The 14,968-nt window shown below is 49.2% G+C and overlaps 1 protein-coding gene across 1 annotated transcript in view; it reads left to right on the top strand.

The window, feature by feature from the left end:
• GMPR (guanosine monophosphate reductase) overlaps positions 1 to 14,968 on the top strand; it is a 49,165-nt gene that overhangs the window by 27,983 nt on the left and 6,214 nt on the right. Inside the window, exons 6-8 of the mRNA XM_004693302.2 lie at positions 1,876 to 1,982; positions 8,085 to 8,127; positions 12,044 to 12,203. Of these exons, the coding sequence (XP_004693359.1) occupies positions 1,876 to 1,982; positions 8,085 to 8,127; positions 12,044 to 12,203 (310 nt within the window). The remainder of the gene's footprint in view (positions 1 to 1,875; positions 1,983 to 8,084; positions 8,128 to 12,043; positions 12,204 to 14,968) is intronic.

Consider the following 14,968-nt stretch of genomic DNA (forward strand, 5'->3'; position numbering starts at 1 on the left):
TTCTCTTTTTGGTTGCTGAGTAATATTCCATTGCATATATGTACCGCATCCTTTTAATCCAGTCATCTACTTTTGGCCAAGCCACTCTGTTTGGAGAGGATGTTTCAGTTTCACAGATTAGCGCCAAACATCATGTGTTCTGTATCTAAATGATAGCATCCAAAAGGGTTCGTTATGGAGCAACTTCTGAGAATTGGGCGAGAGCAGTAAAAATGGGCACCCCTGCCCCTGTAGAAGAGCAAAAATGTGTACTCAACTTCAGCTGCTGGCCTGAGGCTCACTGGCACCATTCCCATTGCCTCTATGGAAATGTCTTCCTTGGCTGTTTGCAAGGAAAGCGGTTGACCTGGCCTTTTAGACCCCCCCTCGCCCCCTCCCCCAAAGTGCAGACATCAGCCGTGCCCTTCCCAGGAGCCGTGAGTTACATGGGACACAAGGAGAAAAGCCAGATCTGAATCTGAGCTGCTATAGCTCCACTCTGCCTTGTGCAGCGCCCTGGGGCGGAGGGGGCCCTGGTGTGGGGGAGAGAGGCCCCAGGCTTCGAGACTGTGCAAGGATGAACATAGAGAAAAGGAGCCCGTCCTTAGCCATGTGCAGGAGACGGGTCTCCTGGTTTCTGCAGTCAGGCTCAGGTGAAGCGAGATCAGTTGACCCTGTCCCTAACGACCCTGGGAATAATGGACGGGAAGGTGGGGTGTCATTTATGGTAGCAGGGAACCCCCAGAGGAGGCCCGGCTTCAGAGTCCTCATCCCCAGCTCTGGCAGGCAGAGGCGGAGTTCGTGCCCAGCTTTCACCCTGCCCCCGGGGTGTCCCCGAATCCACAGCATTAGACACCCAGGAGCTACTGAATAGTGTGCGGTGACTCATTCATTCTCCAGTTCATGCATTCTTCCAGCGACTATTTATAGGGCCTTATTATGTACGCAGCTCTTTCGCAGCTCCCGATCTCATCTACAACAATGAATATCCGCGGCGCTTACTATCCAGCAGAGAAAACAGATCCTCGTTCCTACACAAATAATTATTTGAGTGCCTCCCTTTGAAATGAATGCTGTGACGAACAGCTTCCCTGAGGCAGTGACATTTCAGATGAAACCTGAAAGATGAGAAGTGTTGGTGGGGGGGGTTGTTGTACGTGTGTGTTGGGGAGTGTTAGTACAGAGAGAACATCATGTACAGAGATTCCCTAAGGTAGGGACACTTGTTCTGCTGGGGGAACTGAAAGGTCACTGTGGCTGAGGGGAGTTGGCAGGAGGGTGAAAAAGCAGGTAGGAGAGGAGGGAGGCAGGTGGGCCCGGGGGGAGCTTGATCCTGGGGTCCTGATGAGCAGGGGCGCTCCCTGGAGCTGGGGACATGTGCTAGCCCTTTGGGACTTACTTGCCCCTAACTGGGATGGCGCCGGGCAGATGGTCACCCCGAAATGAGTAACTTTGGGAAAGCAAGGTCAGGGGAATGAAGGCGTGTAGGTGGCAGGGGTGAGCTCTGAACTGGAAGTTGATCTCGGAGTTCAGACTGGACCAGGACTCTGGACAGGAAGGGGGAGGTCAAGGGGAGACGGGGCACATTAGGGGACGGTTGAGCAAGAGTGAGGGTGCAGGAGCCTGTGCCCTTCCTTGCTTGGGATTAGCTGCATCCCTCGTGCCATTTACTCTCCACCACTGCTGGAGTTTCCATTCAGCAGATGAGGCCGTGAGGCGTAGCTGGTTAGAAATTTGATAAAAATCAAATCCCCTCCGCTCCCTGGCCTGACCTGCACACCTGTCCTCTGCTAGGATAAGCTCACCCCTGGCAGGTTGGGCAGGGCTCTGTGATGGTGCCAGTGGCACGTTGTGCTCATTCATGACCCGTGCTGTCCTTTCCGCCCTTCGTGCCAGGTTCCGTGTGCACCACCCGCACCAAGACCGGGGTGGGCTACCCCCAGCTGAGCGCCGTGATTGAGTGCGCGGACTCTGCCCACGGCCTCAAGGGGCACATCATCTCGGTAAGTCTCCATCAGGGCCAGGGCGGCTCGGGGCTGCCGGAGGACGGCAGCGTGGCCCTTGCTCCACAACACCGAGGGAACCCTGCTTCCCAGCCGGGTATCCCCAGCTTGGGTGTGGGTGGGCAGCTGTGACTTTCAGCAGAGAATCAGGCTCTGCTTCCAGCTCCCTCTGCAGTGAGGGGGCCAGGGTGTTGGGGCTGTACAATAGGGAGATGCAGGGAGAGTGGAGACATCAAAGGGTCCATGTGTTAGTTCGCTAGGGCTGCCTGACAACGTGTCCCAAGCTGGCGGCCTACACAGGAGAAAGTCACTGTCTCATTTCTGGAGCCAGAAGGCAGAAACAGGTGTAGCAGGACCATCGAGGCTCTGGGATGTCCAGGCTTCAGGCAGGTCCTGGGCTTGTGGCATCAGAACTCCGGTTTCCACACGTCCTGGCCAACCTGCGGGGTGTCATATGTCTCCAGCTGGCCACTCTGGGTAGAATTTACATTTTGTGAATTGAGAGACGTGTGTGTGGGAAGGAGGTAAGCAGGGGCAGACACAAGGGCCTAACAGTACTTTCAGGAAGCTCTTGGATGAGCAGAACTGTTGCAAACCCACCAAGGGATGCGCTGACCACTACATTTGCCCGTTGCCCAAATGTAGGAGACTCAGAGACGTGAGAAACTGAAGCAGCAGCCTGAGGTCTGAAGTCCAAAGTCTATCTATTAGGACTGCCCATGGGTATATATAGGATCTGCAGGGAAAAACAGAAAATGTGCCCAGGAAATGTGCCTGACGCAGAGGGTGGGGTGTATGTTTGTACAGGGCCTGGGGCTTCTTGTAGCTTCTACTTGAAACAAGGTAGTGGGCTGCAGCTATTTGCAGGACAGAGTGCACTGTGCTCTGCTGACCTGTTTGTTGGCCTTACTGGGGAGGGTGCTCACCCATGCACAGCATTAGCTAGGGCAGACAGGTGCACTTGAGGTCCTGTGAAGTTAGCCACACAGAACCACCACAGCCCCTAACTTGAACTGACGGTTGAAAGAATGAATGTCAAGTTCAAGCCTCTCATCAGCTTATCCATGCTTCTGCTGCAGCTGGATTGATCTGATGATCATTCGAAGCACTGAAGAGAATCCTCACATCTGTTCCATTCTAGATGAGATGCTCAGAACAGACCCTGTTGGCTATAATTGGATGGAATCAAATAGAGCTATTCAGCTCCTCCTTAATATGAATGAAATTGTAAATTAGCAGCATCTTTTTAAGGGTTGGCTAGTAGTATGGACTCATTTGAATAGATCAAATCTTCAGCTGTTTTCACTTGTACAGTTGCTAAACTAACCCCCCCCCCCATTAAAGAATTGATAGGTGATTGTCTTAAAAATCCAAAGGCAATACAGTAATTGCATTCTGGGACAATGCCCTGTTAATTTAGACCCAGTGTTTCAGCCTGTTGAGGTTTGCTTTCTAGACCTGTGTGGAGGGCGTTACCATCCTCTTTAAAAGCCTGAGCATGTACATATCTTAATCTGAGCCTGGCCACAGCTTCTTAAGAGCTTTACACTTCAGCCATAGCGTCATTGATCATGACTTCTGGGTAACAGCCAACACTCGGCTCCTGGTCCTTAACCTGGACATCCAGTGCACAGTTCCAGGGCTCCTAATTCTGCATCCATGTTTTTTTGCATCCATGTGGTTTTTTTTTTTTTTTTTTTTTTTTGTCATTCATTCAGCAATATTGATTTGGCACCTACTGTGTGCTAGGAGCTGGAATCAGTGACTGAAGACAGTGTCTGAGACCTCTACTCAATATTCTTCCCTTCAGCCTTTGCCTGAGGGAACAGTTAACCCATTTACTGAACAACTAGCATGTAAAGGAGGTCATAAAGTCATCATCCCACCTTAACAGAGAGAGGTGTTCACCTCACCACAGTTGCCACTCAGCTCGCTGCAGCCTTTTGTTGGGCTGGCTGCATGAGTGTCTGCCTGGCAGCTTTTTAAAATAGACACGCCCGGAGTCTGCCCTAGCGAATGAGGCCATTCACGGGTTGGCCCCCAGAAGCATTACATATAATTCATCAGGATAGTGTCTACTGTCAAGAGTCTTCAGATTTGCACCTTATTGTATATATGTCCTTGAATGACTGCGATTTCTAAATAAATACTTGGGTTTCCTCTCAGAACAACAGAGTCAGAGACTCAGAAGACGAGGCCCAGGATCTAACCTTTTAGAGAGTTCTGCTGCACCATCAAGTTGAGAATCACCAGCTTCTATCATGGGTGCCCAGCAAGCAACAGCTGGCCAGTGTGCTAGAGCAAGGACCTGAGGTTTTTTTTTTTAAGATCATTTTATTTATGCATACAGACCTGGGGTACAGGCCAGAGGTGCAGGGGTGGTGAGAGGATTCACCAGAGACAGAGTGGGGAGCAGGACATGATGACTGATGAAGTACACTGCTGAGGGGAGCAGCAGGCGAGACAGGAGAGGTCTGTTGCACCATGTGGGTCACCTCCCGGGCTGGGATTGGGATCAAACCCTTGCTGAAGTGGCTGCATCTAACTTCTCAGTGCTGCACACCAACCTAGCACATCACCAGGGAGGGCCGCAAGTTTGTGTGTAGGAACAGTGAGAGTCCTAAATTGTCATAGGATTCTCTGAGGTGCTTACTTGTTCATTCTTGGTAGAGAATTCCCAGATGGGGTGATTATGTTCATTGATAGCCAAAGATGAAAGGAACTTCACACACTTACCTAGGATCTCCATTCTTAGCTTCATTCAGCCCATTCTCTTGAAACCTCTGGGGCTCAAAGCAGGCGCCTTTGGGCCCTCCCTGGTGGCGCAGCGGGTTGAAGCACAGCACTGAGAATCTGGAGCCGCTTCCGCATGAGTTCGATCCCCGCCTGCCCCGGAGGTGGCCACATGGCGCGGCAGACCTCTCCTGACCCGCCCGCTGCTCCCTCAGCAGTGTACTTCGCCGATCTGCCTGTTCTGCTCCCCACTCTGTCTCTGGTGAAGCCTCTCACCGCCCAGTTCTGTATGCACAAATAAATCTTAAAAAAAAAAAAAAAAGGCGCCTTTGTCTAATGGAGTCATGCAAGCAGTTTTCTCCCCACTTGCCAGTAGTCCTAAATGTTCTAGAACCCTCATATATGTTTCGATCCTGCCCAGTTTTCTTCCAGCTGTCTCAGTGTATGTGTTGCTGAGTCAGCATAATTCATGCTGCTGAAGGGTCAAAGGATGGCATGGCAGGGAGTCTGCGGATCAACTTACGCTCAAGAGGCAGCGCCTGAATCAGGTTTCTATGTGTTGTGGCCTGTGTGGGCTTCTAAGAAGCGGAGAGCTGAAAACCTCAGACACCTCTGCGAAAGTGAAGGTTAAGGTGCAGCTCGCCAATTTTGGCTTGTCTTCTGTTAGGGACAACACACAAAGGAAAGGATTTTAAAGATGAAAGTAGTTTTAGAAGAAGTAATGGCTGCCATTTATTGAGCATCTACTATCTGCCAGGCTTAACACACATGTGATCTATAATCCTTGGATTAACCTGGTGAGGTCATGGTTACCTCTGTTTAACAGATATATATATTTGTATTCTCCAGAGAAAAACAAGCCAGTAGGTATGTTTTGTATATGTGTGGGGGGATATTTATTATAATGAAGTGGTTTACATGACCATGTATGGTAAGAAGTCCCTAAGGTCTGTGGGGTGAGTTTGCAAACAGGTGAACGTAGGGAAGCTGATGGTATCATCCCACTCTGAGCCTGAAGGTGAAGGTGTGAGAGTCAGGAAGAGTCCCTGATTCGATTGGTTCTAAGGCAGAATTCTTCCTGACTGATGTCAGGTCTTCAACTGATTGGACAAGGCCCACCCACAGTAGGAAGGGCAATCTGCTTTACTCAGTCTACTTATTTAACCATTCATCTTATCTAATCCTTATAGAAACACCCAGAATAATATGTTTAACCAAATGTTTAGATACCTACTGCCCGTTCAAGTGACTTTTAAATTAGCCACTCCAGGAGAGGAAACTAAAATTTTGAGACCTTAAGTAACTTGCACAACATCACACTGTTTATCACCAGTATTATACTCCTTCCCTGACCATCATGTTTAGAAAATGAAGAGACTTTAAGACAGTGAAGTCACAAAGAAGGCAGAGTTGGCACAGGAGCTAATGCCCGCGCCTGTCCTCATGACATTGTGTTGGGAAATTTCAGGCTTATGTGTTCTTAAAGCCAGTCCTTTCCCAAGCAAGACTTCCAGTGACAAATCCAATGAACCATTGAGTGGGGAGGGGATTTGAACAACCAAATGAGCTCACTGGCTACTGATAAGCAGAAATGGCCTGAACATTGTAGTGCCTCAGAGGGTCTTCAAAACATCTCTGAATAGGTTGATTGGAACTTAAGGTCATCGTTTTAATCAGTGTCTTTTATAGACCTAGAAAGTACGCTTGCAAACCAGCAGTCCACCATGTGAGGCGTTGTTAGTGGGGAATAGAGGTAAGCCCAAGTGAGCTCCAATTCCCTCTGGCTCTATACCCTGTTAGCAGCTCTCTCCTCCACTCACTGACCCTTTGCACAGAAGGAAAGATTGGTCAGCAGATTTCTTAACATTTAATTGATTTAATGTAGCAATTTAGAAACACCATTATTTAGAAAGGCCTGATTAGATTCCATTCCTATAATTTTTAAGACTTGGAAATTTCCTCCAGACAATAGGGTTAACCTAGAAAAAGTCAGAAAATACAGGAGTGAAAATAGAGATTACTAGACTTGCTTTTACAAGATAAGTACTGCTAATGTTTTGATTTTGTGCTTTAGACATGTTTGGAGTTTTTTACCTAACATCCTGTTCTTCTCCTGGTCTTCCGTTGTTATAGCTGTGTGACCTTAAGCAAGTCTCTTAACCATTCTGAGCCTCCTTCATTTTTTTTCCCCTACCCCCCCCCCAAAAAAAAAACACCTCCAGAATCTTCTGGTTGAATAGAAAAGTAAAATTTCTAACAGTTCTGGCTTCCAGTAGGGGCTTCATCTGAATCCCCTTTCCCTCCTCCACTCTGCTTCCATCACCTTCTAGCCTAAAGATGAACGGGTATTTTTAAAAAGAAAAGGTTTTTTGAAAACTCAAAAATATTAAGACGCTTTTGAGAATTCACAGATCAGATAACACCCCTCATGTCATGTGAAGCCTTTTGTACTAAAATATGTTAACACTCTTGAAAAACAGAGCAAATGATCCTTTGGGGTTTTGTTTATTTTTTTTTTTCCTTAAGAAAAAAATATGTCCAGCACTTCAAAATGCTTCCAAATGTGTGTCTCAGATGAGCGAGATTCACCTCTCTGTTTTTCCTCATGAGCCTGTGACAGGATGCTGTAAGCAACTTCCACTCTCTGAGGCCTTGATGTGTGGCCAAGATCCACACTGCCCTCTGGGCTGGGCAGCCAGCCTACATCACTGCCCCCGCTCGCCCATGCCCAGTCCTAGCTGTCTCGCCTCCCTGTGGTTCTGGCTTTTTCTGGAGCCTCACCAGGAACATTCAGTAACAGGTAGCAACACAATGGACTCTGTACCCCGAGACCTCTTTGCGAGGCCAGGTGTTTCAACATATAACACCCACCACCGCCCCCGACTCTGGGCACCCAGGAAGCCCAAGTTCAGACTGTCCAGCTGGGCATCAAACCAGCCCCAGGCCTGGGCACTGCTGGGGAGCGGGTGTCAGGAAGGCCTAGTGGATTTGAATTGACTGGGCAGGCAGGTTGCGGGAGGTAAACAGGAGACAATGGAGTATCTAGAAGTAGCCCTCTGCCAGGCTCTTAAAATAATTTAGCTTTTGTATTGAAGACACCCTGCCTTCCACCTGGACTATGGAAGGGAGTGAGTGTGGACAGCTTCTGGTCCCCAGAGGCAGGCAGGCCCAGGGGCCAGAGCTGGGAGAGGAGGAGGGTTCCAAGTCAGGGGAGAAAAGTTGATAGAAAACATTAACTGGGGAGTCGGACTCTGACCCCAAAGGCTGCTGCTCTCCATTGCTCTGGGGGGAGGAGGGGGTGGAGGGACAGCCTGGCTGAGCTCCCTTGACTGACACCCTCTTCTTGCTTTTTTCTCCCTCTCTTTGAAGGACGGAGGCTGCACGTGTCCAGGAGATGTCGCCAAAGCCTTTGGTAAGGGGACGTACTCCTTCAGCACAGGCTGCGGGGTGCTGGTTGAGGAGGGGTGGGGGGAGTTCTGGGCGTGTCCTGGATATGAGGCCCACTTGGCCAGAAATGTTGTTGGTTCTGATATGTGGCAGAGCAGGCCGAGTGCGTGGGGGTCCATCTGGGGAAGACACCCACCAGCGGGAGCCGATGAAGTGGCCGAGAGGGCTAGGGCTGTGGAAGCGGGTCCCTGGGGCACTTGTGTGCCTAACTTCAGGGAGGGTCTGTGGGCTCAGTCTTGGGAAAAGTCCCGGGATGGGGCGTCTTACCCGCAGTTGGTCACTAGGGGGCAGCAGTGTCCAGCCATGAGCAGGGCTTGTTCTGGGTTTTTCTAGGACATCCAGCCTCTCACCTTAATGTGCCCTGAGCCACCTCTTAAACTTTGCAAACTGCTTTCAAAACTCAGAGCTGGCTGCCTGTGGGGACTCCCAAACTGAAGAAGGGGGGGCTGTGACTGTCTGCAGGAGGTGGAGACGAAACTTCCAGGGCTCCACCCTCCTTATGTAATGCCTCAGCCAAGCTTGCTGTTGATAATTTATTCTTTCCTTTTTTTAATTTTATTTTGTGGTCAAGGAAAACTGTCATCTGCCTTCTTAAGGAGTGCCAGTACCTTTCCTTCCCGGTTTGGGCAACTCTCAGAACGAATTTAAGAGCTCATCCCATAGGAAGTCAGGATTAGGATTAGTCCTTCATTTTTAATTTATTTTTTAAAGATTGATTGACTTATGCATATGGAACTGGGGTACAGGCCAGAGGTGCAGGGGCAGTGAAAGGATTCACCAGAGAGAGAGTGGGGAGCAGAACAGGCACATGGTCGACGTACACTACTGAGGGGAGCCACGGGGAGACTGGAGAGGTCTGCCACGCCATGCGGGCCGATCCCTGGGTGGGGGTCAAACTCACACTGAAGCGCCTGTGGCCAGCCTCCTAGTGCTGTGCTTTATCCCAAGGTGCCACCAGGGAGGACCCCATTTATTTATTTTAATAAAACTTTGATACTAATGGAAGGAAACCAGTGGCTTTTGCATTGGACTTTTCATTGCGGTCCTGTTGATGTCCAGCCCTGTCTGTGACTCAGGGGAGTAGCTGCAGCCTTCTCTGATGCATGCTGTCACACCAGAATCAACCCCTTGCCCTCCAGCCTGTCCCCTTTGTTCCCAACCTTTACTGTCCCCCTCAGGTACACTCAATTCTGCAGTCAGATTTCTAGGGTTTGTTTGGATTGAGTTTTTCGGTTTCTTTGACTTGTTCACTGTATTCCACATGTGAGTGAAATCATCTGATATTTGTCTTTCACTTACTTTGCTTAACACCATACTCTTCAGTTCCATCTTTTTTAATAGTAAGAATTCATCTTTTTGTTTTAATTGTAGAGTTGTCTTCTGTGTGTATATAGAATGTCTTTTTTTAAAAGATTTATTTATTTATGCATACAGAACTGGGGTACAGGCCAGAGGTGCAGGGGCAGTGAGAGAGTTCACCAGAGACAGTGGGGAGCAGAACAGGCAGATCGACAGCATACACTGCTGAGGGGAGCAGCAGGTGGGTCAGGAGAGGTCTGTGCCATGTGGGTCACCTCTGGGGCTGAGGATGGAACTGGCACTGAAGTGGCTGTGGCCAGCTTGCAGTGCTGCACCCTAACCTATTACGCCACCAGGGAGGGCCCGAACGAACGTCTTCTTAATCCACTCATCTGTCGTTGGGTACTTAGGTTGTTTCCTTAACTCAGCCATTGTCTAAAGGGAGTAGCTGTGTTTTATCCAACCCTGGACGAGGTCATTAAAATGGCCAACTTTGTTAACTCCATCCCAACCTAGTCCTGTATCTTGGCTGTGGATGAGAACATATAGGTTAACTATTTAATTTGGCTTCTTATTTTATATTGAGGGGACTGGACACTCTATAAGGTGAATGACAAGGCTGGGGGGGGGGGCGTTCTCACAATTAGGGACAGAAAGTCCAGGATTCTTGCTGCACAAACCCCTCTTGCAAACATCATCAGCAAGGACATTTTATGCTTTGGGGTTTCCTTCTGAGGTTCCCTGCACAGAGCTGGTGCCGGGTACGCTTCACAGTGTCTGTCACGAGGTGCCTTATTGGAAACACATGTGGGAATCACTCTGGCATCTTCCACTCTACTCACCTTCCAGTGTCGCAGCTGCACCTGGCTGAGTCTCCCTGGAGCAGAGGGCCCATGTCAGGGCAGGCGCTGTTGGGAGGGGGTACAGGAATGTGTAGAGATAAGTAATTGGCAACCACATCAGAGCATTGTTGGAGGGGATCTGTGTTCTGTGTTCCTGCTGCTTCCCTCTGCTCTGAGGTAGTGCCTGAAAGGCCCTCTGCCTCTGGGTTTGTGGGCCTCGGGAGGCCTGTCCAGACACCAATTATTCTCGGCCCCTTTAAAATCACAGCGGAGAGCCCAGCATCCAGCATCCATGGTGGGAACCCTTCCTTCCTGTTAAGCTTTCTGCCAAATGCAAAGGTCCTGTTGTGCTCTCCTTGATGTCGGGCCTAGGAGCCAGCCCCTCAGGGTGCTTTTCTGTGTGTGAACAGAAGGGAGGGTAATACAGGACACAGACCTCAGTGTTCTTTTGCAAAAATTGAAATGATGAAAGAGATTAAGGCCACTTGACACAGGCTGTTTTTTCTTCCTCAGCAGGGTAGAAAGGCACCCCTCTTCATCCTAATCACTTCCCCGCCTGTCCTCAGATAGCTTTGTTTTCTAAGTAAGACCTAGGAGAAGTTGCAGCAGTTTCTTTTTATGACATTTTAGAAATATTTTTTTACATCATTCTTCATTTTGTACATTTTTTCATCTCGTTCGTAGTCCCCGTAGACTTGAGCCTGTCTGCATAATCACCTGTGAGCAGGTTGGGGTTGGTGATTGTTTCTTCCACATATACCTTTTCCTTTTTTGAAAGCTTGTTATTTCACATCCGCCATATGCCATACTCGGTCCATATGCCATACACACTGGGTACAGCCCTCAGCCAGCCCTGCTCCTAGGCCAGCACTGCCTGAGATGCAGCTTCAACACCCTGGTCTCCACCACACCTATCTCGGAAATGTCATGTCATTCACTGGAATATTCTTTTCATTTTTTTTTAAGGTCTAATATTCATTGCAACAGAGATAAAGGGAGAGTTTCGGTATATAGGTTTCTCTCCTAGTGTCCAGTCTCTAGTACAGGAACTTTGGTCTGTTTTGAGCGCCTTTGATGATCTTCTGCAGCAGAGTGAGAGTGTGCTGAAAACTTAGGGTAGACCAGATGCCTGATTGGGTCCACCTAGTGGGGTTACTGTATTATGTAGGAGATTGGACATTGTGCTGGCTAGGATGCCAATTCTTAGTGTCTGTCTGATTATAGGAATTAGTCCTCTGTTTGGAAGGTGGCCACTGGTATTCATGGTAGCCATGGAGGACTGGCCAGCATATTCGCCATCAGACTTCAGTGAGCTGCAGTTGTTTCTCTGGATGTGTCTACCTAGTTGGGTGTCCTTAAATTTTTTTTTTAAAAAGGTCCTCCCTGGTCGGGTAGGGGTTAAGTCTCAACATGATCATGCTATCACCATCATGGCCAGAGTTTGATCCCCGCCCAGAGCTGACCCACATGGCACAGCAGACCTCTCTGTCTCGCCCGCTACTCCCCTCAGCAGTGCATCGGTCAATCTGCCTGTTCTGCTCCCCACTCTCTCTGGTGAACCCTCTCACCAGCTCTGCACCTCTGACTTGTCCCCCGGTTCTGTGTGAATAAATAAATCTTTAAAAAAAGAAAAAGAAAAAGCTATCTGAATATAATAGGAGGAAGGGAGAGTAAGTTGGGGTAAGTACTTAGGTATTATCTCTGAGCTCTTTTCTCTGTTGCTCTCGGTTGGGAGTTTAGGAGCAGGAGCTGATTTTGTCATGCTGGGCGGGATGTTCTCAGGCCACACCGAGTGTGCTGGAGAGGTGATCGAGAAGAATGGGCAGAAGCTCAAGCTGTTCTATGGGATGAGCTCCGACACGGCGATGAAGAAACACGCAGGCGGGGTCGCTGAGTACAGGTGAGGCGAAGGCTGAGTGCTGCTGAGGTCGTGACGTGTCTCTCGCTCCTCACAGAAACGAGATGAAAGCAGGACTCAAAGAACATCAGTCTGTTGATATGATGGGACCTTGTGAAGGAGCTAGAAAACAACTTGCCTCTTTTTAAATAGCTCTGATTGTTATCCAAGTAACATAGGTAATGTTTGGAAACCTCAAAAAAGGAAGCGAACACAGAGTATTCTGGAATGGGTTGGAACTGTGATGGGGGGCTGTGTGCAGGTTTGGGGGTGATGCTGTGGAACCCGAGGTGTGGCAGGGGTCAGTGTCCTTCTGATAGCAACTTTGCGGCACTAGCCCTGTACCTTACATCTCTGCCTGGGGTGAATTCAGGCTGCACAAATGGGTTGAAAACAGGGTCTCCCGCCGTGGGAGTTGTTCTTGCAGCAGCTCTTACTGGACTCTTGTCTGACACAGACAGCATTGAATGCAGTCCTTTCATTGCATCACTCACTGTAGAAGGGATCACTCATTTGTGCTTACCTTTTTTTTTTTTTTAAGATTTATTTATTCATGCATACAGAGCTGGGGTACAGGCCAGAGGTGCAGGGGTGGTGAGAGGATTCACCAGAGACAGAGTGGGGAGCAGAACAGGCCGACTGACGAAGTACACCCACAGTGGGCGGGTCAGGAGAGGTCTGCCACACCATGTTGGTCACCTCCCGGGCTGGGATCGAACTCATGCAGGAGTGGCTTTAGCTTCTCAGTGCTGGGTTTAACCTGCTGTGCCATCAGGGAGGGCCCTACCTTTTTTTTTCCTTTTTTTTTTTTTAAATCCAAAACCTAACCTGGCCTTTTCTGTTTCACTTCCATTTTATTGTCTGCCAATACATGTTAGGAATCTAACCATATAGCCACCCACTGGCTTTGCTTGACAGGATCTGCCATTGCTTCTTGTTTTGGGTTAGTGCTGATGACAAACTACACAATGGAGACTGGATAGAACGTCCTGCGTCTCCAGGAAGAAGTGGAGCCTGCTGTGGGGCCCGATGGCCTTGCTCCAGGAAAGGCTGCTCTCTCTGGCTTTTAGACTCCATCTCAGTTCTGGACTGGACACGCCATCTCCTCTGGCTGACACCCCCTGTTTCCTACCAGTCCTCCCCTACCCAAGGGACTCAGGTGTTTTGAGGGCATGAGACTCAGATGCATTATATAAGGTTCAAATCAGGTTAAAGACAGAAAGCTCAGAACTCCAGCAAGATTTCCCGGCGGGAGGGAGCGAGAGAGGGGTGGGATAGTCTCCCAGCGTTGTATTGTTTAGTTGGTGCTGGTGGACTGTGTTCAGTTCTCATCATCTCAGCCTTTATCTCTTTCAGGAAGTGGGGCAGGTGTCCTCCAGAAAGATACTAAAGTCTGGGAAAGGCAGACTTTAATAGAGGATTAGGATATGGCATTTAAATTTTTATCCAGGTGGCCCTCCCTGGTGGCGCAGCGGGTTAAAGCACAGCACTGAGAATCTAAAGCCGCTTCCTCATGAGTTCGATTCCCGCCTGTCCCGGAGGTGAACACATGGCGTGGCAGACCTCTCCTGACCCGCCCGCTGTTCCCCTCAGCAGTGTACTTCATCGATCTGCCTGTTCTGGTCCCCACTCTGTCTCTGGTGAAGCCTCTCACCGCCCCTGAGCCTCTGGCCTGTACCCCAGTTCTGTATGCACAAATAAATAAATCTTTAAAAAAAATTTTTTTATCCAGGCAACTTCATTCAGAAGCGGAATGCTGTTGCTTACGCAGCATCAAAAGTCTCTCCTCCCTTGTGGTCCAGGAAGAGGTTGTACAGTTTGCCACAGGGGAGAGGGAGGGCAGGCGCTGCTCGCAGCCTCTGCCTACCTGGACCTCTGGCTCGAGCGTATTGCTTTTCCTGCATGGCCTGCTGTGTGCAGGTGGCTGCGTCCTAGTAGAGCCATGAGATTCAGCACAGCTACCTACCTCCTGTATGGGTTTGCCCTCTAGCTGTGCATCTGTTTGGGGTTCTAAGATAAAGAGATAGGAAAGGCCCATGAGAAGCCAGGTTGCCCAGGAGAACATCACCTGTAATTTCAGCAGGTTTACTTGAGACAGTATGAGCGTCAGGAATATCAGGACTACTTGGGGGTGGATCAGAGTCGAAGATGAGGGAAAAGATGAAGGAAATGAACTTTAATCCAAAGCAGCCTAACCCTGCTCACTTCCTCCATCCTACTTGTCTCTCTTCATTATCTTTTCTCTGCCTCTCTCTCCTGCCTTCCCTTTCCTTGGTAATTTGCAGCCTCAGGAGAATGGTTTCCCTACACTGACACTCTATTTCATTAAGGCAGAGTTATTTATGCTTTGCTAGTTCCTTCTCACCCATTAACCTGGAGACAGATCAAAGTGCTTTTCCTTTACCCAGGACAGGACTTGAGCATCAACAATAAATGACTTGCATCACCACTGGGGGAGCTTGGGTGGTTCTGTGCCTCTACCTTGACCTTTCTGTACCTTTTCCCCAGAGTAAGAACAGGAAAGGTGTGACATAAGGACCCCCTCAGGGCACACATGCCCCTCAGGGCGGGAGGAATTACTGGGGCCCAGAACAGCCATAGCTACTACTGGGTTTAGAGGAACTCTCCCTCAGGCCTCCCCTGACTTTCCCTGAACACCCCCACAAGGTAGTTTATTTCCCTGTCTTGCTTCTTTGACTTCTTATCTTCTGTTTGACACTAAATAAACCTGAGGCTGTCCTTGGACGGCTTCCCTCTTAAAGGGGCAG

Source organism: Condylura cristata, unplaced genomic scaffold (assembly GCF_000260355.1).
Source record: "Condylura cristata isolate star-nosed mole 26May11 unplaced genomic scaffold, ConCri1.0 scaffold00037, whole genome shotgun sequence".
NCBI lineage: Eukaryota > Metazoa > Chordata > Mammalia > Eulipotyphla > Talpidae > Condylura > Condylura cristata.